The 26,948-nt window shown below is 48.8% G+C and overlaps 1 protein-coding gene across 6 annotated transcripts in view; it reads left to right on the top strand.

The window, feature by feature from the left end:
- ACAP3 (ArfGAP with coiled-coil, ankyrin repeat and PH domains 3) overlaps positions 1-26,948 on the top strand; it is a 118,407-nt gene that overhangs the window by 69,082 nt on the left and 22,377 nt on the right. For all 6 annotated transcript variants that reach the window (XM_044445527.1, XM_044445528.1, XM_044445531.1 and 3 more), the window contains 12 exons: positions 341-524; positions 4,458-4,502; positions 5,553-5,648; positions 9,369-9,443; positions 11,574-11,585; positions 18,479-18,591; positions 19,408-19,459; positions 21,237-21,337; positions 22,119-22,230; positions 24,034-24,242; positions 25,778-25,847; positions 26,197-26,291. In XM_044445527.1, coding sequence (XP_044301462.1) covers positions 341-524; positions 4,458-4,502; positions 5,553-5,648; positions 9,369-9,443; positions 11,574-11,585; positions 18,479-18,591; positions 19,408-19,459; positions 21,237-21,337; positions 22,119-22,230; positions 24,034-24,242; positions 25,778-25,847; positions 26,197-26,291 — 1,164 coding nt within the window. The remainder of the gene's footprint in view (positions 1-340; positions 525-4,457; positions 4,503-5,552; positions 5,649-9,368; positions 9,444-11,573; positions 11,586-18,478; positions 18,592-19,407; positions 19,460-21,236; positions 21,338-22,118; positions 22,231-24,033; positions 24,243-25,777; positions 25,848-26,196; positions 26,292-26,948) is intronic.

The following is a 26,948-nucleotide window of genomic DNA, read 5'->3' as shown; positions in this document are numbered from 1 at the left end:
TCTTCTCCAGGGAGGCTTGCCCGCTCGTGACGTGCCCAAAGCGCGATCGTCCCAGTTTGATCATCTTTGCTTCCAAGGAAAGCTCCAGCTTGCTTTGCTGTAGGAGCCACTTGTGGGTCTGGGGCATTCACAAAGCTCTCCTCCAGCCCCACGTTTCCCCCCTTTGGCTTCCCTTCCCCCAGATTTCCGTTGCAGTTCTGCAAATCTAGGGGTATCCTCGACCAGACTTGCTGGATCTGATGGGACTTGTAGTCAGACTGGGGGAGGCAGCCCTCGCTTTCTGCCCCCTCACCGATCCTCAAGCCTCGCTGAGAAATATCGGCTTCCTGTTCTGTTGCAGTGACGTCCGGAAATTCAAGGAGACCAAGAAGCAATTCGACAAGGTGCGGGAGGACATGGAGATCGCCTTGGTCAAGAACGCCCAAGCCCCACGGCACAAGCCGCACGAGGTGGAAGAGGCCACCGGCACCTTGACAATCACCAGGAAGTGTTTCCGGCACTTAGCTCTGGACTACGTCTTACAGGTGAGGTCTCAGTCCCAAATCCCCTAGACGAGGGGTGAAGGGTGGAAGCCCCAGACTGCTTCTGTGCACCTGGGCTTCAGGTGTAGGTAAAGAAGGGGTTCAGCATCTCACAGCCAGGTCCCCATGGTGTCCTCCAGGGTTCCCCCAAAGACCACACCTACCTGCTTCCCCTGGCTGCACCCCCTTTTCCCCAGGCGCCTTTCCCCACGTTTTGCTGTTCCTTCCCGTTCTCAAGGGCTGAAGCCCTAACATGTAGTTACCAGTAGGAAGGGCTTGAAGCCCAAATAGGCAGCTCTGATTGAGATGTTGGCCCCGCCCCTTTGGCTTTGGCCCCACCCACCATTAGAAGACGGCCCCCGAGGACTTCTCTGAAATGGAATCCGGCCCTGGGGCTGGAAGGGGTTCGACACCCCTGGATTAAAGCCACTCATTGGCAAAGGCGCTCAGCTTGGTGGGGTTCTTCTTTTATTTTGGGGGGGCTGTTTTCATTTGGTGGTTGGAGATGGGTGAGAAATTCGCTGGGTTCACTCCTGAATTTCTCTTTGGCCAAATTTGCTCCTCCGGACCCTGCACATGAACCAGGAAGCAGAGATTCAGCAACAGTCGGATTTCTCAGAATGTTCTGACGGCAATCCCATTTTTTAAGCGCTCCAAGAATGTCATAATAGATTATGAGACTGGACAAGGGGAAAGGCACATCAAAATACATATATTAGGGGAAATACGAGGGTTCTTCAGAAACTTTCCTCACTTTTAAAAACTCTATTTATTTAGAATTTCAAAAACAAATCGCATAACTTTTCTGCTTAGTCACCTTCCTATGCGATGCATTTTTCCCAGTGCCATACCAACTTTTTAACACCGTCAACAAAGAATATATAAAATATATTTATAAAATATAAAAGTGTGGAAACTTTTTGAGGACCCCTTGTAGTTTGGGGAAAACATGGAAACTTAGAAACAGAGCAAGTGAGAATGCGACTCCTGGGCCATCTAGTCTGACCCCTGGATCCATCCAGCCCTGCTCATGACATGCCCACCAAAACAATTGCATGTATTTGCAAAAATATACTTAACTCTCCGCGGGAAGGTTTTTCTGGGAGGCACCTGATTGGAGTGTTGTTTTGCATAGAGAAAGAGCCGTCTTCAGTCTCTGGCATCTCTTGGTGAAAGGAGGAGATGGCGGGGAGATAGGCAAGGATATGGACCTCTGCTAAAGCCGTCTTGCAATCCATCCACCCGCATCTTGCAAACACCGAATGACGACCGTTTCTCACGGATCCAGGCAGCACGCTTTCTTGGCCCTACCTGGAGCAGCCGGGCATCCATCCTGGGTCCCTGGGACCCCCCCCCTTTCCTGTGGCCTCTCCCGAAATCTGTCTCTGCCTGGGAGGTCGCCAGGGCTGCCTTCCGTCCTCCGAGTTGCTTCGGTTTGGTTGAAAGAAGCAAATCCACCCAATTCCCTTGAGCCCAGACCAATCCACTGGTCAACAGAAGATGCTGGCTGGACCTCCTAAATGGACCTCCTAAAGCCATTTCCTGAGGGATTCTACCCCCTGCCTCCACTGCTGTGGACACACACACACACACACACCCTCGTTCACTGCAGCGGGACGCGCTCCCTGCATCCCTCTAACGGTGCCTCAGAGGAGACTGAAAGCCAATATTGATCCGGAGCTGCTCCATTAGCTCCGTCCGCCCGTTAAGAGCACAGCCATCTGCCGGTGCCATCTGTCAACTCCCGGGAGAACTTCTGCCGAGCTCTCTGGCGAAGCGTCAGGACTGAGCAGAGGGTTCGGCGGGGGAAGTCAAGGAGGTGCCCTTAATGCAGGACGTCACGGCCAGCTGTTTGCTCTGCTCTGCTCCGTTCCTTACCGAGTGTCGCTGGTGCCCCATTGAGGAACTGTGCCTGGGAACTTGTGTAATAATAAATGCAATTATTATTGTATTTATTAGGATTTTAAAATTAGCCGAGAATGCACCGGGGGTTTTTAATTTTTTTTCTTTTAAATTGTTATATAGTTATTGTTTATGGGTTTTTTTTGCATTTTTTGTGAGCCGCCCCGAGGCTTTGTTGCGTTGGGGGGGCATAGAGATGTTTAAAAATGAAAATAAATAAATAATCCTGTCTCAGGCCAAGCCGTGAGGCCATCTAGGTTGGAGGAATCCATCGGAGTTGATGGATTCCAATGCCCATCTCTCCCAGGCGTTCTCCCTGCTGGCTGGGGCCAGTGGGATCTGGAACCCACAACAGTGGGAATGTTTCCGGCTTCCCGTCTCAAGGCAGCTGGACAAGCTTTTGGGAAGCTCCGAATGTGAAAATAAGAACACGCTTCCTTGTCTCACTATTGGTTAGTTAGAGGTAAATTGCTTCGGAATAAGGAGGCTCCATCTTTCAGTACCAAACTTAGCGCATTGAGACAGGCAGAAGTGATCTCAGCAGTAGGACTTCTTTTCTGCCTCGAAATGCAAAGGATTTCATCCTTATTTAATGAATGTGTATCATAGCTTTCTGCACTCAGGTATAAAATTCAGATTACAGACAGTCCCACAATTAAACATTACATTAAAAGCAACACATAGTAAACAATAGAAGAATTACGGAGCAGGTAAGGATTTATGCCCCTCAGATCAGCTTTCCTTATCCGCCTGCGCTCTCTTTATGCTCCTTTCGGCACCAGGAAAATACCTTTTTATTTTGCTGGTATTTAACTTTTAATCAGTTCCTAATGGTATTTTTAATAGAACATGGTTTGCTTTTTATGAAATCATTGGATCTGTTAGGATTAGAAGAGTGCACTTTATTGCCTTGCTGTTTTATTGTTCTTTGATTTTTGCATTTTTATATGGCTTTATTGTGGCAAACCTACCCAGGGAGCCTTGTGGCTAATGAGGCAGGTTAGAAATCAAATAATAAATAAATAAAAATAATACGTGCCGAAGGCCAGAATTAAAAAAATAGCTTTGCCTAGTGGCAGAATGACAAGCTCTGAGTAATGCCGTTCCCCTAACGGGGACTCCCCATAGGGTTAGCGTCACTGGAAGATCCTCTCCTTTGCAAGCAGGAGTCTCCTGCAGGGCCAGAAAATTGCTTGAAGCACTGGAAAGTGTTATTCCATCAAATATTTAAATGCACCTTTTGGTGCCCTTGTGGTACAACCCTGAAGGAATCGACACGGAAGCTGACTCGGGAAAGAAAAGGCTGCCATACTCAGTTCTACCACAAGGTGGCCCAGTGGCGCCACCTTTGGTCACCCCCGGAAGAACAGGAACGCTATATCAACAAGAGCACTTGGGAAATGCAATGCCACCGAGCGAGAATCCCCTGTTTGACCCCTTCCAAGTCTGGTGGGCATCTTTTTGCAGAGGTTCACAACAAGATCTCAGTGTGGTTAGCAGAACCGTATTGGATTCGGAGTATAGAGCTGGCACCTGGACCACCTGCATGGTGTCCGACTTTCATTTCAGCTCGTGTGACCCACATGGAAAAGGCAAAAGTGCGAAGAAGGATCCACCAAGTGGGAATGTGGATCCCAGAGTGCAAGTTTCCCAGGCAGATTTCCAGCCAGCCAAGCCCTTTCCAGGAGGTTGCATTCCATTCAGCCTGCCGTAGTTTTCTGTCTGTCCCGCTGTTTCGCTCCATCCCACCAAGTCAACATTCTGTAGCCTTTGAACTTGCTCAGTCCCTGTTTAGGCTGTTTTTGGTTGGGTTTTGTTGTTATAGAAACCTATAGGATTCCCATAGAGCTTGTAAGACAGATTGATGTGTTTTGGCTCCATTTGGACCAGTACCCCAAAACAGGTTCTCTGTGAAGGGTAGAAAGCTTGATTTCTGCAGGTTAAAGTATTATAGAAACACAGGAGAAGGCCTGCCGATTTATTTCCGCTCAGCGGGCAACGCTTATCTTCATGTTTCTTTTTCTTTATCTTTAGATCAATGTTCTCCAAGCCAAGAAGAAATTTGAAGTTCTGGATGCGGTAAGAGCTGTGTCGAAGTCCCCTTGCTGGCCACCTGCCACTGCAGTGCTGGGGAAAGACCAAAACTGCCCGACAAATGGGAAATCACCCGAAAGTGGTTTCAGAGAGGGCCGGTGTGGCATGGTGGTTCCCGTGCTGGACTTGGGACCCGGGAGAGCCGGGTTCGAGTGCCGGCTCAGCCATGAAGCTCACTAGGCGACTTTGGGCTGCCACTCACTCTCAGCCTGGCCTACCTTGCAGGGCTGTTGTTGGGATAAAATGAAACTAAGCCTCCTGGGGTTACTCACCAGAGGAGAAAAATTGAGATAGAAATAACAACAACAACAAGGGACACCCCGGAGGGTGTTTGAGTTTATGTCTCCATTTGGAGTCCCTGTTGTCCCAGTGCATTGAATTATAGTTCCACAGTGTCTGGTGGAAAAGGCCTAGTTTGCTACAGTCCTGTGACCCATAGTCCTCAGTTCTCCCAGGCTGGGGCAAAGGATTCTGAGTCTTCTACCTCAGGCACAGGGCAGGCAATGTCTTATTCCTGGCCGTCTTCCCAGTCAGAGGACACAACCTGACCCAAAGGATGAGTTCGCGGCCGAACATTCATTGCGGAAGTCTCCGGCTGCAGAATTAGGTGAAGGCCCTTTAACAACCCAGGCATCTCCTCCAAGGAGGCGGAGCTCATTGCATTGCTGGTCTTGTCAACCTTTAAAAGGCTTCAGTTGGCCTCGGCTCTCTGCTGAGACAACATCTTCTTCTTGTCCTGGTAGGAAGAACTGCCGGCCAGCCAGCAGGACCTCCCCAGAGCAAGCCAGGGCCGATTTTATTCTATCCTCAATATGAATTCCTTCCTGGGCTTACGTCCAGCTTCTTCTGCAAGCCTCAGGGGACTCTGGGATGCAGGGGGTGATAATGCTACAGCTACTTGCCCTAAAGGCTGATCAGCTTTCCCCAACCATTGGCGATATGGCAGGGGCAGGTGGTTCCCACGTTCGGTCCCAAGGTTCACGGCTCCCTCCTTGAAGTTCACATCCAGACTTTCCTTTCTTGTTTGTCCTCCAGATGCTGTCCTTCATGCATGCCCAGTACACGTTTTTCCAGCAAGGGTACAGCCTCCTGCACGAACTGGACCCATATATGAAGAAACTGGCTACCGAGGTGAGAGGCAATTGGGTTGCACAAGCTGTCAGAAAACAGGGGAAAGGAACCAGAGTAAGGCGGGAGGGAGGAGGGAGGAAAGAAAAATGAGAGAGAAAAACGCAGAGAGGAAGGAAGGGAACTGGACTGAAAAATGGCTTCGGACAAAATGGGGGTGTAAGAAAATCTTGCTCCAAATCGACTGTTTTCACAGCATGTACGCACATTGCAAGGAAATGGTTTTTCATGTCTGTTCTATGTTTCTTTTGGGGTCTTTTTTCATTTATTTCTTTACTGAAGCAGTATAGTCCCTTAGGAAGCTCCATGCACTAAATTGTACACCCCCCCCACATAATTCCTACCCTGTAGTTCCCCCCTGCCCTTCCTGCACAAAATAACTCCAGGTGAGTTATTTGTTTATTTCAAGTTTTGTACTGCCAAAGAAAACCGCCTTCCCCGGCATGAACCCCCCGCCCCCAGATGCTTTGGGCTGCCTTGGCTATGCTGGCTGGGGATGATGGGAGCTGAATTCCAGAACATCTGGAGGTACCAGGCTGGAAAGGGCAAGAGAAACAAAACAAACTTTGAATATGGACCTGTTCTAGGAAAATGCTGTGCGTTACTCAAAGACTTTTCCTGTCTCTTATGATACTGGGGAGGTTCCGTTCCTTAACAGCGTAAACTTTGTTAACTCCATCTTGTGTGGGGTCTGCAAACGTTCAGGCTTTCTTCATTCCATCCTCTGGTTGTGGATGATAGTTTGGACAAATGTCTCCATATGTAATGGCCCAAATTTGATTTTCTGAAAATGCACCGACTCCAGTGAAAATCTATATGCTTTATTCCGTCAGAGGAATTCTGGGTTGGTACTTCTCATTTCGTGCAAGACTACGTTTGTGTAGAATTATAGAATGTAGAAAAGAAAAGGATCTGCAGGTCCACGGAAGAGCGAGTCTTCCGGGGAATCCACGGCTCAGACGCATAGGAAACTGAACTTATTTGAGTCCCCCGGAGAGTTTCCCGTGCCTCTTGCCTTTGGCAGTGGCTGCTTGGATCCAGTGCCTGGCTTCGGGCTTGCTTAGCCTCAGGTCTCCTAGGAAAGCTGTCAACTTAGGATAATAGCCTGCAGGTTAATCCCCAGAGCAATGCCTAGTATCAGTACTCTAATCCTCGAGTTATCCCCTGGACAGCCGCCAAAGAGGCCTCTGCAGCCACCTTGATGCCGTTGCCCCGTGTCAGGAAAGTACCCGTTGCCACGGCGGTTCAGCTGAGAAGCCACGGAGCAAGGCTGCGTTTGGTCTTCTGCCGTTCCTGTCGGAGCCTGTCCCACAGGCCGGAGCCCCTTAAACTCTTCGTGCAGTAACTCTAGCGATGGAATATTGGCTGTGACTGCATCGCGCAGAACCTGGTGTGCCTGTAATGGCCACGTCCCAAGCGAAAGGCAATTTTGGGACATCAGTGATGGAGAGGAAGTCACCAAGAGTGCAGCTTATAGACAAAACTCCTATGAAGGTCACGGTTGTCAGTTTTTTGTCTCGATGAAAAGCTTACGAGGTTTAAATGCAAGGGAGAAGTTGCTAAGGATTACTGTCAGATTTTCAGTCCTGGCAGGTGAAGCCGGCCCTGGATTTCTGGTCTATCAGATCCCAGTCCAGTGCTGTAACCACGTCACCATTCTAGATCTCACAACGACCCTGTGAGGTAGGTTAGGGTGAGAGTCAGTGGTTCAACTTAACAAGTGATCCAGGTCTCCGGAGTCCCAGTCCAAGACACCACACTGGCCCAGTAACTCCCAGCATGGAGAGGACAATATATCTGAGATGAGGCATCATTCAGGGAGAAGGAATTGTTGACTATTTCAGTTTAGCTCTGCAAACTTGCATGAATGCACAAGGGCGCACAGCTAAGATTTGGAATGCTAAGCACTCACCGTTCTGGGCCTGGATAGACAGATCTTCACATTTTGCTTTCGGGAGCTTTCCTTTTGCACATTCTTTCCGTTCAGTGATTAAGAAACATGTGACTTTTTAAAATTCTAGGGCTGTCAAGAAATCTGCAATAGACGTATGTGGGTTTAAAGTTCTACAAATCTGAGTGACAGGTTCTGCAGTGGATTGATTTTTCCTGAAAAGCTCAAATTTGTGGGCTATTTATTTTATGAAATTGTATGCAATGTTGACAAAAATATGCAAAATCAAACACACGGAGACACTCCACACATACACACACAGCACCAAGCACATATTTTCCCCCACAGGTGACAGCATAAAAGGCTCCATTTAGAAGATATTTGCAATTTCAAAGCACAAATTTCAGAAATGTGAATTTTTGCCTACAAAAGTATTTGCTCAAAATCTGATTCCATTGATGAGCAGGCAATGCCAAGAAAGGCACAGGACAATCTGTGAAATATATAGAATATAGATTAGATATAGAATATACTATACCTAGTAAAATCCTATTAAATAAAGGCCCTGAGCCAATGAAATTTGTGGCTGGCCTTCAGCCGTTTTCCGTTGACGTTTGATGCCTGGATAACCTGAGTTTTGCTGTTTCTCATGGGCTTGGTCTGCAGTTCTGGGGCCAGTTTGAGAATGCATCTTGTCAGAAGATGTCATTCTCCATAAAACACTTGCCCAAATATATATTTTAGGAGAAGATCGGTTTAGACACGCATCGTTTGAGAGGCATATAAAGGCATTTTTTCTGTGCAATTTTGAAAACCTCACCAGCAGTATTGTGGACAATTCGGGCAAGCAAACACTTATCCCGGTTTGCTCCCTTGGCCATGAAAATGCGGGCAGTCAGGTGCCTTTGTAAAATTGAGCTGGGTACCTTCTGGGCCAGGGTGGCAGTGTATCCACTCTGGTTTTCAGTCCAAAGTTTAACGGATGTATTCATATGCAAAATGCATTTTGGGGACAGATTTCAGCACCCTGGGCAGTTCCTGCTAAAGCAAGACCCAACACCTGGAGCGGAGCCAGCAGCTTTCTCTGGATCTGTAGCTACCTGTTTGTTCTGGCAGGTTTCATCCTTTTATTTTTTATCGTTTGCATTTTATTAATCACAGCCAGCGTGGAATAGTCAATTTATCTATTTTATTCTGATCTGTGTTGTAAGCTGTCCAGAGACGCAAGTAATAGATGACATACAAATTTTATAAATAAATAAAAATAAGTAAATAAATCCACAATTTGGGGTTAATAATATCTTTGCACCTTCTGCAAGGATCGGCCATTTAATTGGCACGGGTTCAGAGAGTTAGACTGCAATGTGTTGTTACAGTAACTCGGGGTAGGCAAAGTAGGACCCTCCAGGCATGTTGGGCTACAACACCCATGAGCCCCAGCCAGTACTGCCGGTTGGTTTGGGACTTGGGGAATATTGCACTGGGAGGCAGGGTGGTATAGCAGTTCCAACTGCCAGGGACTCGGGAAATCTGGGGTCAACACCCCACCCAGCCATGCAGCTGACTTTGAGGCAATGAAGGCCTCTTCGCCTAACTAATCACAGTGTGGCCTAGTGGTTAGAGCATTGCGCCGGGACTGGTTCTGGTCTCTGCTTGGTCCTGCAGAACTCTGCTGTTGAGACATCTCCGGCTGTTTCCCCGGAAGCCAGCATCTTCCAGGGTTCCCTAGAGAGAACGGGGTGACTTAAAATCTGGGTGTCCTAGTGGGCGACTGAGCAAGAAAAAGAGCTGGGATTCTTGGGTCATGTGTGTCCTCTCCTTCTTGCTTTCAGCTGGACCAGCTGGTGATCGACTCGGCCGTGGAGAAGAGGGAGATGGAGCACAAACACGCCCTGATTCAGCAGCGGGTGAGTCCTCCAGGAAGCAGAAGCTGGCACTGGTCATATATGTATATTTATGTCTATATATATATATATATTCATTTTCATTTTACTTATACCCTACCTTTCTTCCTCTTGCGAGGAATCCACAGTGGTTTACAAAGCCCCCCCCCCATTTTATCCTCACAACAACAACCCTGTGAGGTTGGTTCAGCTGAGGGTCTTTGACTGGCCCGGAGTCACCCCCTGAGCTGCATGGCTGTGTCCGAATTGCCAGAGCCCGGCACTAACCACCGCACCAGACTGGCTTCCCTCCACATGCCTGAAAGCTCTTATCCAAGTAGCTGGTCCCTGCCGCATTCCTCCACCGCCATCACCTAGCACCTGCCTCCGGTGGAGGTCGCACCTGCAGAAAGCTCAGGCTTTGCATCTTTGCTCTTTTGCCCTCCGGGAAGGACTGTGGCTCTCGTTTCCGACAAAGCTTGGCCGGCACTGGGAAAGTCACAGCCTCTTCTCCTCCCCGCACATCTGTCCGACCGGCTTCTCCCTCCCACTCCCCTGGCCAGATGGCCCGCGCTGCCTCCCGAATTGGCTGGCAGGCGGCCGAATGGCTGGAGCTCTCTGGCCCCCCACCTGCCCTTCTGCCCCCGGGGGATTGCGCTTGGCCAAAGGGCCGGGCCGTCCGTCACTTCCCATGAGAGTCGCAAACACCCCGTGAGTCAGCTTAACGGGGTGGGACGGGAGGGAGGGAGGCGCCTGGAGATAAATTGCCGCAACTTTCTTTTGCTCTGGTTCCCAGTGCTCAAGCAAGCTTGGTCTGACCGAGCTGGGAGGATTTTGCGCACGTTAAATGTCTGAGATGATGTGGCCCAGCCTGGACCCTGCCAGGTGTGTCAGGTCTACCACACGCATCATCCCTTGGAGAGGATGGGAGTTTGTGTTCTTGGCACATCTGGGGGGGCACCCGGTTGGGGAAGGCTGGCTTAGCTCGTCGTGGGGACGGGACAGGAGTGGGGAAGGATGCTTGGCAGGAAATGCAGCCTGGGATGAAAGTCCCTCCCCCCAAGATCAATTTCCTTCCTAATGCACAGGAAAGTAAATCTTCTGCGGAGCGGAGGCGATCCCGGGAGAGTTGCCTTGGCTTTATCTCAGCGGAAAGGAGATGCAAACCTTTATGAATAAATGAAGACAAGGGAAAGAGGGCAGAAGGCCATTGATCTTGCTGTGCCTCGAACAAGAAATAAACCCCTTTGGCCGGGAAAGGTGGCAGGTCTCCCGTGCCCCGTATTGCAAAGCTGAGGGAGCTCTCGCCCTCAGGACATCCTGGACTTCTGCTCCCTCTTGCATTTCCTGGGATGTATTCCCAGGCTAAGTAGACGGAGATTGGAAGCTGACTCAGAAAGCTAACTTAATGAGCAAGGCTGCATTTAAATCAGCTATGCATCATCCTCTTCTTCATTAATTTATTTGCTCTCTCTGCTGCTGCAGAGCTGAAACACAAATACTTAATAAATAATTTCATCCATCTAGCCTGGTCTTCTGTGATTTGCAGTGGCTTGGTGGATTGGATCCGGCCTGTTTTGAGCTCTCCAGCCCTTGGAAAGCTCTACACGACCCCACAAGTAGACTAAATAGGCCAGCTCCTTTTGTGACTTTCCAGTGGGATTGCAAAACCAGGCAGAAGGAAGATTTTGAGTTTGCATTTTGGAAGGAAGAAGCAAGTTCTGAGTGTCATGCTGGCAAAGAGAGACTGAAAACTTCCTACTGGCCAAGTCTGACACAAAGTCACTCAGAAGTTATAAGAGCTTCTAAATAATACTGAAAGGGTTTTTAGGGCAAGCCTTCAAGGGTTAACTCCCTGTAACATGCACAATCAGAAAAAAGGCACACGGGAGCAGGGGAAAACTCAGTTTGATAATATTATGATGTAACATTTCCATGTCATACAGATGCTGAAAAATTTGAATGCTACTGGGACGAAATAAAATCCTTCCCGTACAGAATGCACATTTCCGAATGCTGGAACTGTTTTGTGAACCACCTTGAATATACTTCTCAGTGAACATGGTGGTTTTATGACTGTACAAACTCGATTAACGCTGTTTCTTTTCTCTCCTTCTTTCCCTGCCTTCACCGATTGCCGGCACATCCTCCCAGACTCTCTTGCAGGTCAGTACCACTTTCACATGTTTCAGTGTTCCCTGATAGTTTGTATCCCTGATAGTTTGGCTGGCGGAGGTCCTATTGGCAATTGGGCAGCTGCCTTTTATGGTTCTCTGGTCTGCTCCAGCGGGATCATTCTTCAAGCAATAATAACAAAATGCTTTATTTGTTTATTTCAATAGCGCCACCCATGAGCACAGAACTCGATAGAAGTTCTATCTTTGCAAATTTCCACCTTGCAGAAATTACAGCCTAGAACATGACACTGGGTGGAAACAAGAAAGGAAGGGGAGGAGGTGGCGACGGGTTAACCGACACGGAAAGCATATTTATTTATTCATCCTATTGATTAACTTAGCAAAGTGTGGAGATTCAGGAGCAATGTAGAACAAGTGATGAAACAGATCAAAACACAAAGCAATGCGTGCAAACCAGTTGGTCGTGTTGAGTTAGATTAGGAAGTCTTCCAGAGGTAAAGATGTTTTCAGAAGGCCTCGGAATCAACCCATTGTTGGAGGCTGCCTGGCCTCCAGAGGCGGGGAATTCCAGGGAGTGGAGGCCACCAGCCCTGCAAGAGGACCATGCAGAATCATTGAGAGAATGCCTTCCAATGACCGCAGCAGCTGGGAAGTCTTTCTCTGAGCTAGCCTGCTCCCAAGTTAGTTAGAGTTTTATACGCTAGTCCCCAACCTTTAAACTTGGCCTTGGGATCAATAGGCAGCTGGTGAAGTTCGCTCAGCAAAGGAGCAGCAACTGCGATTTCATTCCTGGCTAACATATGGTGGGAAATGTGAACCCAGGGCACTTCAGGATGTGTGACATCTAATATTTCAAGGTATACTGCCTCGGAATAAGGAGGTTTTATAAAGCAGGTATGTGTAACACACAGCCTGCATACGCACATTTCTGCAGTCTCTAGCAACCCAGGTTCTTCCCATCTGCCCTGCACCATAAAATTTCATTTTCTTTCCCAGAAGTGGCAGAGAAAGCAAAACCTCAGTGTTTTGCTGCCGAAAGGGGCAGATTTAGCCTGAAAACAAGCTGCACAGATCCTGTTCAAGTTTCATCATGGTTTGCTGATAAAGTTCATCAGCAAACCATTGGTCTGAGGAGAGGGTGTGTTGTTAGCATCATTCAGCCAAATTTTGTTCTGGGGACATGAGTTTGCCCTGTGGGGAGGTGACTCCTGGGTCCCCCTGAAGTTTTCTCGAAGGAGAAACCTCAAACATCCCCCCCAAATTATTCAGGGGAAATCCTGGCCCCAAGAAAAGAGCAGGCAGGGATCTCCAGCATTCCCGTAACATCTGCCCCGTGCTGATGGGGAAAATAATAAAATTTTGGAGCTTGGTGGAATGGATTTTGGCATGCTCCTTTGCTCCCGGAAGCTCCTTGAACACACATGGGTTCATCTGTGCTGCCCCTTGATTGGTGGAGAACTCCACGCTGGTGCCCAGGATGAAGGGCAAGGCGTGGGAATGGGGGGGGGGTCCGTGTGTTCTGGGAGTCCTGCCCGTCTGGGTGATTTAATAGGGCGGCTTAAAAAATAAGGAAACCAGTTGGCCATATGTCTCTACTTTCTCGCCTCTGAAGGACAGCAGAGCTTTGGATTGGCCCAGGATGGGCTCCGCACCCTGCCAGTGGCATCCCACATGGGATGGGCTGTGGCACATGGACCATAGTAGTTGGGGGGGGGACGTGCTCTTGGTAGAACCTTGCCAGATTGTCTGGGGTGGGTCAAAGATCACATGCTCCCCCGCCTTTCCGCCCCGTCCGCTCCGTTGAGCCGCCTCTTCCCCCACAGCTCCATCCCGAAGTGACAGCTGTATGGTAATTAGTCCTTACGCTAAGCCGATTGACTCTGAAAGGAAAGCCATTGGTCTCGGAGGGGGAGGGACAGCGAGGGGCAGCCAGGTGGTCCCCAGAGAAGAGGCGCGTCTCGTTCTTCTCCCAGTGGAGCCCACGGGCCGCCTTCCCGACCGAAAGAAAGAGGACAGGGAGAGATTAGACGCACCCCCGCCCCCCGCACGTGGGCATGCGTGCAGCGTGCGTGTGCATTTGGTGGTGCGCTAGAAGTGGCAGACAGAGCGGGCAAAAACTCCTCCCCCCTCCTCGGCGAGCGGTGTCGCAGCGCAGCGCCGGTCCCGAGCGCACACTAGGCAAGCGTCCTCCGTATTTCCAGAAATCGCAGCTCGACGACACAGCCGTCATGAAGATTTTGGGGCGGCTGGAATATCTTCTGGTAAGGTGCTCCAGGCATGGGACATGGCCAAATGTGGTTTTTGTGGTACAGTCCTTGCCTCTGTTCATTCTTCTCCTTTCCTTTGTCACTATGGCGGGAGCCCAGAGCGCAGTGAGAGGGTGAGAGAGGAGAATTTAGTTTGAGCTGGGTGTTTTCCTTGCCAGATTTGGCAAGATTACAAGGATCTAGCGATTTTTAAGCATGTGGGAGAAAGCAGAATTGGCAGAGTGCTGTTTCCAGGCAAGAAAGCTTTCAGTGCTCAGATCTGGGATCAGTCCTAGGTTTGGGGGCACTCGACAAGAACTGCTTTTTCTGACTGGCTAGTTGTCTTTATCAGCTGCTTGGCAGGAAAACAGTGGCCTTCTCTTTGCTGAAAATAGCTTTACCTATTGAATTTGGCCAGTGCAGGTTGGTGAAAATTTGGGAGGCGTCGTTTTCGGATGTGGACTGCGCACAATTGTTCAGATTTCTTCTCAGATACGATAGGAAAGAACTTGCAATTTCTTCTTTCAAAATTCTTCTTCAATGGGTGTGAGGGCAGGTGAAAATGACCAGCATTCATTCCACCCAGAGTGTGGCTTTTTGTGAGCATAAAATCAAGCTTGCCTGTTTGCATCCTGTTGCTTTTTTGACTCCAGCGTGGGAGGAACTGGGAATTCGTTCTTTGATCTTCCACTCTTCATTCCTGGATGTCAATGCAATGGAATCTGGACATCTGATGGTCTTTGCCAGTTGATAATGCAGTGATGTTCTTCCGAGGCTTTGGATGCTGCGATGTGAGCACAAGTTGGATGCTGCGAAGCAGCAATTGTCCACATCAGGTTATGTATGCAAATAAAATAACGTAAAATGGATATTAAAGCAGCATAAAGCAGGGACTGTCTCTGCAGCAGACTTAGACCGAATTTAATGATGCCTGCAGACTGTATTGTTTGGTATGCATTGCTTTTGTGAGCCATTTGTAACTCTTGGAGAATTGTTGTTGGAAAAGCAGCAGTTAAGTGTCTGTCTGTGTCTGTCTCGTTCTACTTTTGTGCACATGTTGTTGAGAATGGAAATGCACCGGCAGGAAGCACAGAAAGGGTTTAAGAAGGAGCTTGTGTTAGGCAACCGGGTGGGGAGCGCTAAAAACAGAACACAAAACTTCTCCATTGTCGGGAGAAACTTGGGAGAGGGGGAATGCTTTTTGTGAGTGTGCATAGGAAAACCCCTCAAAAACATGTGGAATGTGATGTTGTGTTGGTCCAGAGTCGTTTCGTTTGAACGGCGTCTCCTTTGAGGTGGAGGATGCACGCGAAGGGAATGACGTGTGTACGTGTGCCATTAATGGTTACTTGGGGAAAAGGAACAAAAGGGGAAAAGGCATTATGTCATTCCAGCGTCTTCCAATGATACTGATCATGGGAAGTTTGGGAGTGCCAGCGCTTGATTCGGTTCGCGAACAAGCGATCACAAACGGAATGGGGGAGCTTTGAAGACCCGATTCCCCTTGCCGGAAGCGTTTTGAGAAAGGGTTTCAGCGATGATAGGAGATAAATCTATGCAGATGCCATAGCCGCCCCGAGGCTTCGGCGAATGGGGCAGCATAGAAGTTCCCTAAATAAATAAATAAAATAAATAGCCAACTTTGCACTTGGTGCCAATTGAAATGATTTTCCAAATTCAGTGACCGAATCCTCGAATCCAAAAAGATTGGGTACATCTGCTTGAGAAAATGATTTTCAAATATGTCTTGTAATGTGATTACTCCTTGAAAGCATGGAATTAAAATGCATGTATTAGGGAAAATATTCCCACTTTTACAAAATGATCAATGCTTGAGAGCCTTCTTGTGATTCTGGAGATTCATAGACGGTTGGTGTTACGGGCAAGATGGTTTGAGTCATTATGACTCAACATTATTTGGCGGCTTTATATGTTCCTGGATGGACAGTTGTATTAAACACTTTCAAAGAAAAGCACGTCCTTCCTGCAGCTGGAAATGTAGCATATTAGAGAATTCCTTCCGTGCTAAATGTTTGTGTGCATGGAGTATTTTTAAGTGTGGGTATCAAGGAGTGGAGGGAGCATCCAAACCCATGACATGGGTTCGTACTAGTTGGCCCTGCAAAAGAGACAGTGAACATGGGAATCGGACAAAACACAGCAATGTAAAGGCAGCTTGTCACCATATTTTTGTGATCCTAGGAAGCGGCTCTCCTTTCGTGGTTTGTTGTAATGCTTCATTAAAAGGCAAAGCAACCTCACTGGATATGACCAGTTGCTTTCTTTCTGCGCATGGGTGACTCTGAACATGCTGCTGATGAGCCAACCTGTCACGTCTAATGTTTGGGGATGTGTCAGATGCCACATGGAGCTTAGAGAGGGAGAAAGAGAGAGAGAATGAGAGAGAGAGATGCTGCTTTAGGAATAATCCTTCAGTTCTCCCACATCTTGACTCCCGGACTGAGAAAATATTTCTTCTCACCTGTGCTCTTTTATGTATGTTAAAGGGCCAGTGGTGCTGTATTGTTGGAGTGGTGTTGCTGAAAGGGGAAATTCTGGATTGGAAGGGAATAATGATGCATCAAGGGCACAATGGAGAGAAAGTGTTGCATAGTGGTTAGAGCATTCGGCTGGGGCTCGGGAGATCTGGGTTCTAGCCCCGACGTGACCCTGAAGCTCAGTAGATGACTTTGGGCCAGTCACTGCCTTTCAGCCTGCCCTACCTCACCAGGCTGTTGTGAGGAAAAACAGGTGGATTAGGCATGAGTTCCGTGCAGGCCAAAAAGGTGGAATATCCACGTATCAGTGAACTCTCTGACTTCTGCGTGATAAATCTGATTTAATCCTGGTCTCTAGTAAAACTCTCGTTTGTCCTTCCTTTTTCTCTTCCCTTCCACAAGCCCATTAAAATGCTTCCGTCGTAAGAGAATTTCCCCAGATCGCTTGGGTTCTCTCTCCATTTTCTCCTTCCACCGCATTGGCCCATTTGAAAGTATCCGTGTTTGGAACTGGGGGACGGCCCCCCGCTCCATCCCAAGGCCTGCTGTTCTTGGAACACGGTTCCTCTTTGTGATGGCATTCGGCGTTTCCAGGGAAACCATTGTCTGATCCCACTTTCCCCGTTTTGAAGCTCTGAATGCTAGCTAGCGCAGGCATCCTTGGAGGAAGAAATTCAAATCCAGGGGAGGCAGAGCGCGTCTGGGGTGGGGGAGTTAATGTGATTGATTGAGGGGGCTTGAAAGCCGAGGGGACAGATGACAGCAGCGCTTGGCAGGAGGGGGTAGCGTGTGCATTTCGGGGGGGCAGTTCACGCGAGCTGCCGTGCGAGCGTTGGAGCATCTCCTCTTTGGCTCCTTCTCTACAGCAGCAGTTTGGCTCGCGCACTCTCCATGCTCCACACCGCAGCCGCTTTCTCTTTCCATCCCAGCCTCAGCATGCTGCAGGCCCATCAAGTTTCTAGTCCTCACCGTTAAAATAATCCTTGCTCCGAAATCCCTCATCTGGACATTCTCTTCCAACCCTCCTCGCCCCAGCGCCGCATATGTATAAAAACCCGGAACGAAGGGTTGATCTCTCGTCACTTTGTGCAGCTGTACGGAAAGTGGGAATTTAGTCAGGAGAGCTTTGAGGCTGCCCAAGACAAAGCTGGCTTGAGGCCTAGAGTTTCCTAGTGTGACGAATGAGCCGCTGAAGCAGTACTTGGACCCAGATCTTCGAGACTGAGTAGATGTCACACCCCTTTATAGCCATCTCTGTCTCCCTGCTTGGTTGGTGGAATGTGGGTTTTGCGGTACCTTGAGTTGGCAAAGGGGATTCAAGTTCGTGGTGGTCTTGACCTTCAAACCGGCGTGGGGGAAATTTGCAATCATATTATCACCATGAGCATGATTATCGGCGTGAGGAAGGGCCGCTCTCAGATTCCTCGGGTCTGTACTTCAGGTGTGGGGCACTCCGGGCCAATCGGACCCCTTTCCTCAGACCACATACGGTTTTGTGGTTTATGGGACTTGGTACAGACCCGCCCCCATCGCCCTCCATAAAGGCTGAGCTGCGTCTTCCAAGGGCAGGAAGAATGGTAACCTGAAGTGTGTTGGCGTTTTTGCGTTGTTGGCCACCCCTTTGCTTTGGCCCTGGCCAGCACTGGTGTGTGGCCCCCGAGAGCTGCTTCCACATCGAAATGGGCCCCCAGAGCGAAAGGGGTTCCCCACCCTGGCTGTGCTTGGACGTGGGGCACATACCTCTGCCGCCACCGGAAGCTCGTTTGGAAAAGTTCATTTCCTCTCTGAAGAGACACCATCGGGGGCCCAGAAGCTGGCTGTATTCCACGCTCCCCCTCCCCCAGGGCTGTCTGTTCCTCCATTGAAACTACATTTCCCAGAATCCATTAGGGGAAGCCCCCATGATTAATCTGTGCTCCCCCACCCCTCACCCCGGACACAATGGGTTGCACCCTGGCTAAATTCCTGAATCTATTCCTTTCTTGTGGTAGATTATGGCTGCAATCTTTTGCTTGCTTTTGGCAGCCAAGCCCTATTGTGCTCAATGGGATATGCTTTTCTATAGGCATGTGCTGGGTTGCTCCAGCCTATGGCTAAGAAAGAAAGAAAAAGAATCTTATTTCCTTCCTTTGGTCATGCTCGCGACCCATTCTGACATCTGACGGGGTGCATTTCAGGACTTCTCCTACGATGACTCCAAAGTGGAATTCAACGTCGACGCGCCCAACGGCGTGGTGATGGAAGGATACCTCTTCAAGAGGGCAAGCAACGCGTTCAAGACTTGGAACCGGTAAAGGAGGGGAGAGGAGCGGGAGGGTGTCCGAGTCCCCTGGGGAACTACAACTCCCATCATCCTCAGCCATCGTGGGCAGTGGTGAGAGGTTCGGAGATGAGTAGTCCCAAAGCATTTAAGAAGCACCAGTTTGCCTACCCGTGTGTGCGTTTGTCAGACTAGGGCTGGGGACTCCTGGTTCTAGTCCTCACCCCATCGTGAGGTTCGCTGGGACAGCTTGCGGCAGTTAATCTCTCTCAGCCTGTCCTACCTCATAGGGTTGTTGTGGTGATGTGCATCATTTTGAGGTCCTTGATGATGTTGGGAGTTCCTCACCTCTGGAGAACTTGAGAATTTTGCATTTTCTGGAATTACTATTATTATTATTCATTAATTAAAAGCTTTTATATGCCCTCCCATCATATTAAAAATCTCAGGACGGCTTACAATGCTTTAAAAGGACAATTTAGAAGACAACCATTTCCAATAAATGAATTAAAAACAAAACAATATATAAAACAAAACAATGAACAGTAAATCACAAAACAAAAGAAGAGCGACTAAACATTAAAAACTATTAATTTTAAAATGCCGTATAAATAAAAAAGGTTTTGACCTGGCGCCAAATAGACATTGCAGACTAAGAATTCAGCGGCAAATTTGTCTGAGCCAAACTCTGCTGGATCCATACTTCAAAACATGTCCAGATCATTGTAGTGGTCCCTTCCTGGACCAACACACATCCGATCTCCTTGCTGTTCCCCGTTTTTGGAGTCTTCCGTTTTCACTTGGTCCCTCTCATCTCCATCGGGGTGTGTGTGTTTCTCTCTGCAGGAGGTGGTTCTCCATACAGAACAGCCAGTTGGTCTACCAGAAGAAGCTAAAGGTCAGCAAAGACACTTCCGATAACATTAATAGCTGATTGATGTTGATTGATTGATTGATTGATTGATTGAGGGTTGTGTAGGCATTCTAGGAGGGTGGAAGGAGATGGATCGGACAGCAGGGCCATGATCCCACGCTAGGCCTCCTCACGCATCTGGGGTGGATTGCAGAAGCACTTCTGATGCTGCTGTCCTCCCTGAAGTTCATGTGGAGCAGAATTCCCTCCTCCAGGGAAAGGGGCTCTCCGAGTTACTCCGCTGTGGGGAACCTATTCTGGGGGTTGAATTCAGCACCACGGACAGCTCTTGGAAAGATTCCTTAGGGTGGACAAGGCGTCCGTTTATTTATTTTGAGTTTGTGTATGCCGTCCCATCGCTTAACGCCTCGGGACGGCTTACATAAATAAACAAACATCGTACATGGTACAAAAATGCAGATTATACAAATGAAAAAGCCCTGAGTCATTCCGGCTGCAAATTCAAACCTATAGTTAATATTAAGCGTTATTAAAATATTGTTTAAATAAAAAGGTCTTGACAAATAACAAATACTTGACACTCTGCCAAGTGGATTCTGCAGTCCATTCGGGGCACGTCTGCGGAGGTCTCAGTGTGGGTCCCACGAAACCTTGGTGTCCTCTAAACCTTTTGGAGTGGCATTAAATGTTCCCTTGTATCCTCAGGTGGACACAGATCTGGAGAAGATCCTTAGCCAAGCCCTGCCTCAAACTCTTGGTCCACAGTCATGTCCTGCCCTTTCTCCAGAGCAGCAGCAGATGGTTCATTATTTATTTTGAGAATGTCTAGCCCTTTTGAAGAAGCCTCAACTTGGCTAATAATTCCTATTACTGTTAAGAATAAGCAATATTATTACTAATATTAATAAGAAGGAGCACTTCCCCAAGAGCAAACAGCCTTGGAGAGCCCCCTTTTGAGGTGCCAGCCAAGGGAAAAACACCATGTTTCTTGCCTCTTTGGCTGCCTCCATTGAAATTCCTTTTCTCCTTCTCCATCTGGTCTCCAGACGACCATCAGGAAGGTGGCTACCAGCCATCCATATGTCTTAAAGAACCCGTCAAAAACCATCCAGCAGAAAGCAGGCTTTAAAACTCGGCTTCCCAATGTGGTGGCCATGGGTTCCAGTGATCCATCCCTTGGTGGGCAACCACACTCTCTTTCTCCCTGGGTTTTCCTGAACTAAAAAGAGAAACTTTAAAGGTTTTCCTTGAATAAAAAGTACATACGGAGGCCAGCAAACCACAAAACAAAGCACCAACCTCTAAAGTTTCTTCACTTCCACGAATAAAAGCAGTTTGTCCCTTTCTTTGCAATTTCCTGGGTAGGGAAGGCTGGAGGTTGCCCGGCACTGGGGACAGATGGCTCCAGGTGCGGGGCTCTAACTCCTGCCTTGACTGCGAGCAGTTCTGGGTCCAGTCCTGGTTGGGCTGGAACAATTCCAGCCTGGGAAGCTGCTGCTTCGTTTTCCATGGGAGTTTCGATTCTGAGCTTTATAGGGTCTCTCTGTGGTGCCTCCTGGTGGTGAGCCCATTCTGGGCATGGATGGAGCTTAGGGTGAAAGCCTCAGTGGATAAGGAGCCCCGGCAAGAGTGGCCTGACTGGCATGGGGTGTCTCCCAAGGGGCCACGTGGCTCCCAGTGGAGGCGGCTTCCTCGCCCTCTGGCCAGATTGCCAGATGGGACCCCGGTGGGCCTTCAGCAGCATCTCCACAGCGGATGCCTGCGGTCCGTGAATGGTGACATCCCGTCTTGTCTCCTCCAGGACGTCCTCACCGTGGTGGTGGAAGACCTCCGGCTTTGTACTGTGAAGCCCTGCGAAGACATAGAGAGGCGGTTCTGCTTTGAGGTTGTTTCCCCCACCAAGTGAGTCATGGGAACGGTTCGGGGACCACGGCAGGCCTGAGTGGCCAGGGCGGTCCTGGACTCAGCGATCCCGTTCATCCTCTCAGACCTGAGGAGCTTCCAAAGAATCTCCTTTCCTTTCTCTTCCTCTTCCTCCTGCATGATCTTCCTTGTTTGAACGGCTTCCCTAGCGGGGGGGGGTCCCCACCGCTTTGCCCCCTTCCCACAAAACAAGGCATGGATTTGCCATCTGGCAGTAGGGCTGAGGTTCCCCCACCAGCCTCGGTTCTGGGTCGGTCCCAGACTCAATGCTGGGGGTATAATTAGGGTGTCTTCGGAGACCGGGGACCCTCCAGCACGGTCCAAAAGAACCTGGCCCTGCTGTGGGAGGTGGCCAGTTCTCTCCAGACTGAGAAGGGTTTTGAGAAGCGGGAAGAGATCCAGGCCACCAAGAGGCGCTGGGGCACTAAACTAATAAGCATGCCATGAAGTGCCTATTCTGGAACGATCGTCCCTGAACACTGCACTGGTCATGCAAGGGCCTCCGCAAAGGGAGGCGCAAAGGCTGGCAGTGAGGGCCTTCTTGGTGATGGCCCCCTGTTTCTGTAATTTTCTCCCCGCGAGGTCCTCCTGGGCCAGCAGTGGCGGATTTTTAGCCCTGCTTCTCTTGGGCTTTAGCGGGTTTTAGTCAGGTCTCGATTTTTCTTGTTGGGGCTTGTTTTAAAGGGTCCGTAGAGAGAGGTGTTCTTTCCTTCCTTGGTTTCATGCAGTGCTTCTGACTGGATGCTTTCTCTCTTCCCAGGAGCTGCATGTTGCAGGCAGATTCCGAGAAGCTGCGCCAGGCGTGGATCCAGGCGGTTCAGGCGAGCATCGCCTCTGCCTATCGAGAGAGCCCCGATAACTGTTACACCGAAGTGAGTTCGGGGGCTGTGGGGGAGAGGCACGCCCAACGATTCTGCCCCTCCCTGCTGGCGGGGGAACTTTGCAGCTGGGTGGTGTATCCACTCCGGGTTTTAGCCTGAGCAGCAAGGGAACTCCCCACAAAATAGGATCACCCCTGCATGAAACCTCTTAAGAACTCAGGCTGCCATGCGAGATCAAAGCCCAGTCAGTGATTTCTCAGGCTACAAACAGTGGGGTATTTGAAGAACGCTGGTTGTGCTTTTGTGCCTTGAGAGAGCAGGAAAATGTACATTGTTGAGGAAGTGTACAGAGATATGCATCTACTGGTACCCAGTCTACCTGGAAAATCGGCCCAAACTCTGGGGCCTTCCTCTGATTGCCAAGCCCTTGAGAGACTCTGCAAGCGGCAGCAAGCGGGAGGGTCTTTTCTGTGGCGGCCCCCTCTTTGGAACAAGCTCCCTGCTGCAGCCGGCCTGGGGCCAGATCTATTTCCTGTTTAGCACTGGATTTAGACAGCCCTCTTTGTGGAGGCCTGTAAAGACCTCCAGGATCATCTGGGGCCTGACATGATTATCCAGGTACCTTTCTTTTACTCTTGGCTGGGTCTTTTTATTCTCTTTTAATGCTCTTTTACGTTATTTTAAATTAATTTTTAATTCTTGATGATGATTTCATCTATTGTATTTTATTCGTTGTAGTAAACTGCCCCGAGCGTTTTGGTTATGGGTGGTCTAGAAATGAAATTAATAATTGCAACATTTTCATTTCCTGGATAAATTATTTCCTGGTTCATAGAGAGAAGCTACATTGAAATTAATAATTTTAATGCATTCAGATGTTACTTTAAATCATTTTAAAGTCTGTTAAAATCATCTGTGGCATTTTATTATTTGTATGCTTTGTTGTGGACTGCTTGGAGGGCTTCAGCAATGGATGGTATAGAAATGTAATATTAATGATAATAATTGGAGAAATGGGCACGAAAATGTAGATCTTTTCATGCAGACCTTTACAGACAAAATTAGCAAGGGGTCATACATTGGATCCAATGAACATAATGAGAAATCATGGAAGTACTACCCCTGTGAAAACAAGGCCTTTTCAGTGTTGGCGCCCTGTGGCATAAACACCCCAGTAGGTTCTCCTGGCATCACCATTGTCCATTTTTTCCTTTGGGTACTGGGCAGAGACCTTCCTTTCCTCCTGGGCATTTTAGAGACCTCCTTCTGGGTGATTATGGCTGTTGGATCAACTCCTGTCTTGTTTCTCGCTGTGTGTGTCATTCTTTTCAAACCTCCGCTGTATTTTATTTTTCAAAGTTACATGGCACTTTAGCCTGCTAACTGTTTGCATTCTACTCAGACAACAGGAGTTGGTTCAGATGCTAGAGTTAAATAAATCTAACATGAAGAAGGGAAGTATTTCTTGTTACCTCACTTCCCGGGCACAATCTGGGCACTCTCAGATTTGTCTCCAAGCTGAAGCTCTTTCTGAATGATAAACCTGAAAGAAAATTCAGCACATTGTTTCTATTTTAGATGCCAGGAAGCACTTCCTGGCAGTCAGGACCCCGAGGGTGTGGAATGGGCTTCCACGGGAGGTCGTTGAGGCCCCATCGGTGCGGGTGCTCAAGGACAGGCTGGACACGCACATGGTGGGCATGTCGTGAGCGGAGCCGGCTGGAGCTGGGGGTCAGACTAGATGGCCTGGCAGACCCCTTCGGACTCGCTCTGTTTCTATGTTTCTACATTGCATCTTGACCTGCAGTTACCCATTCACTCTCCCGCTCACTCTCTCGTTCCCTCTTTCTCCAGCGACTGGACCGAACTGCCTCCCCTTCGACCAGCAGCATCGACTCTGCAACAGACTCGCGGGACCGCAGTGCCAAAAGCGAGACGATTTTGCAGCGGGTTCAAAGCATTCCCGGCAATGACCAGTGCTGTGACTGCGGGCAGGCAGATCCCCGATGGGCCAGCATCAACCTCGGCATCTTGCTATGCATTGAATGTTCAGGGATACACAGGTATTCTGCACATGCCCCGAGTTCGGTCGTAGGAACATTCAAGCAAGAGGGCTCTCTAATCCAGCCTTTGGTGTTCATACACAGCTCTTCCAAGCCCCCAGAAGTCCCACAAAGCATTTCCTGACCATGTGCGTGGGAGTAGCTTTTGCTAGCTTGGCTGTTGCAGCCCATGTGCATTATAGCGTGTGCCCTCCAGGACAGATTATCCCCAATCCCCGAGGCAAGTTTCAAGAGTTGGAAAAGCGGCATCACAACATCACACAGAAAAATCAGTCGACAAGGCTGGACTGATTATTCCCTCTGACTTGATTAGAAAACAACATTAAAGCCAGTGGGTAGTTTAACCACTTACAGCAACACAAAGTTGATGAGGAAAAAAAAGGATTTTAGGGAATGGGACGGGGCCACCCCAAAGAAGGCTCTGTTATTGGAATCACTAGTTTGGTTGATGAAATAGAAAATAGGGCTTTAGAGCATGGAGTTAAGGCTCAGGAAGATACAGAGCAATGACGTTGGTCTTACAGACAGCCTGGCTCCAAAGCGTCTAGGAGGGAAAAGGTTAATTCCAGCACCTTAAATCACAGGTTCCACGCAACCGGTTGTCTCCAGCACTTCGCTCTGCTCTGGGAAGCATATCTCGGCAAATACAAATTCAAGTCACTGGTTAGGATGGATATATGGACAGCCCTCTGAGTGGGATGGCGTAACTTGGTGTCCTGCAACAGCAGGGGGCTGGACTAGATGGCCTTCATGGCCCCTTCCAACTCTACTAGTCTATGATTTTGTGTGACAACTGATCTTTCCTGTGCTCCTTCACAAATCCCCCAGGCATATGCACAGAACTTCCATGGAAGCCAAACAGTGGATGAATTATATAGCACAGGGGTTTCTAACCTCTCTGGACCAATTTGGGACTTTGAGAAACCGCAGTGGACACTATTATGGGTGTCTAATAGGTGGAGTGCCGCTTTGGTGCCTTCCTATCACACCTGTGCCTCTTAGGCTGCATCCCATTCAGCAAAAACTTTGGTTCTGTGTCTGCCAGGCGCTGGAACATCTCTTTAATACAGAACTGTCTAATTCAGCTAGTTGTTGGCAGGGTAATACCAGTAATCCTTCTTTTAAGAGGTGCTTAACAGTTGCTTTTTCTGAGGTGAAGGTTATTACACGGCTAAATTTTATACTGGGACAGTCTCTAAGATTCACTGATGTACAGGCATTTAAAAAATTATTTGCCTGCTTCATGGAAATGGGCAAATGGTCAATATAATTTGATTCTCCACGAGCTTTTGATGGTTAAAAGAGTTGCATTGGAAGGATAAGCTCTCGCTTGTTATAATGCAGGCAACCAAGGACTTTACAGCGTTCTCAGTATTTGAATAGAAGGCATGGATCTTCAAATGGAAATGCACTTGGATATGTGGTCCAATTCTGTTGAAGGCTACATATAGCTGCAAGAAAGTTGCATGCATCTCATGTATGCTAATTACTTTAAATATATGCGTATCTATGCACATCTGTCCTCTTTCCAATAGGAGCTTGGGGGTTCATTGTTCCAAAGTGCGATCCCTCACGCTGGATTCCTGGGAGCCGGAATTATTGAAGGTAAAGAGGAAGCATCCAATATCTAAAAGAGGTGGATGGGAGGGAGAAGATGGAGTCCCGATCATGACAGACCTGGAACAGCTTGTGCAGGGCAAGAGGTTGACATATTTGCACGTACAGGGTTTTTATCCTGTACATTAAAGGTATTGATCTGTGTAGACTGCCTGACAAAGCTTGGCTACTGGGCCCTATGGGAATGAATTGAATCAACCAGCTGCCACCCCCAAAAAGGCCCTTTTTCTAGTCCCTACCCATTGTACCTTCGGGCTTGAAACAGGGCACCACGGGTTTTAAAAGGAGCACCTCTTGCTTCTCCTAAGGCGCTTTTGCTTCTCTTGCTTTCCCACAGCTGATGTGTGAGTTGGGCAACGCCACCGTGAATCAGATCTACGAGGCCCAGTGTGAAGAGATGGGCCTCAAGAAGCCCACGGCCAACAGCTCAAGGTAAGCCTCGGCCCGCAGCATCCGCTCCATCCCGGGATTTTTCTGACAGGTCCTCTCGAGTTGAAAGCTTTCCAGGGTCTCCTGCTTCATCGTCCCGGTTTCATCGCTGGTGTTTTTCGCTGCATCTCTGTTTGCTGTGAAGCAATGGAGAAATTGGAGGTTACCTTATGCAAAATAAGGAGGTTGCCCGGCTTGCTCCGTAGTGCCAGTTTCAACCAGCAGCAGCTGCTTGGGATCTCGGGGAGAATTTATCTGTGGAATTCACTGGGTGACTTTGGTCTAGTCACCCTCTGCTTTCTTCTCGTGCCACACATGGCTGGGCCTCTTTCAAGTCCATTTTGAGGGGACTCCCATGGGTGGATGGGCCAAGGACGAAGACCCCAGTGAAGCAGGCAAGCTCGGATAGGGCTGCTTCCCAGATAAAACCGAACACAGACAGGCAAGTACAAGAGCGCACAAGCAGTAACAGGTTCCGTTTCCTGCACTTCCAATTAGAGCCAGGAAAGGATCCACCCGAAACCTTGGAAGACCACCAGTGCTGAGCTCCACAGACCAATAATGTCATTCAGTATAAGACAGCTGCCAGTGTTCTTGCTTAACTGGGTCTTGCATTCAGGATCATGAGGACTAGAATCTTTTTTTGTTTTTGTTTTAGCA

Source organism: Varanus komodoensis, unplaced genomic scaffold, assembly GCF_004798865.1.
Source record: "Varanus komodoensis strain SLA01 unplaced genomic scaffold, ASM479886v1 scaffold48, whole genome shotgun sequence".
Lineage (NCBI taxonomy): Eukaryota > Metazoa > Chordata > Lepidosauria > Squamata > Varanidae > Varanus > Varanus komodoensis.
The sequence above is the reverse complement of the archived record's forward strand: the minus strand, read 5'-3'. Positions and strand labels throughout refer to the sequence as shown.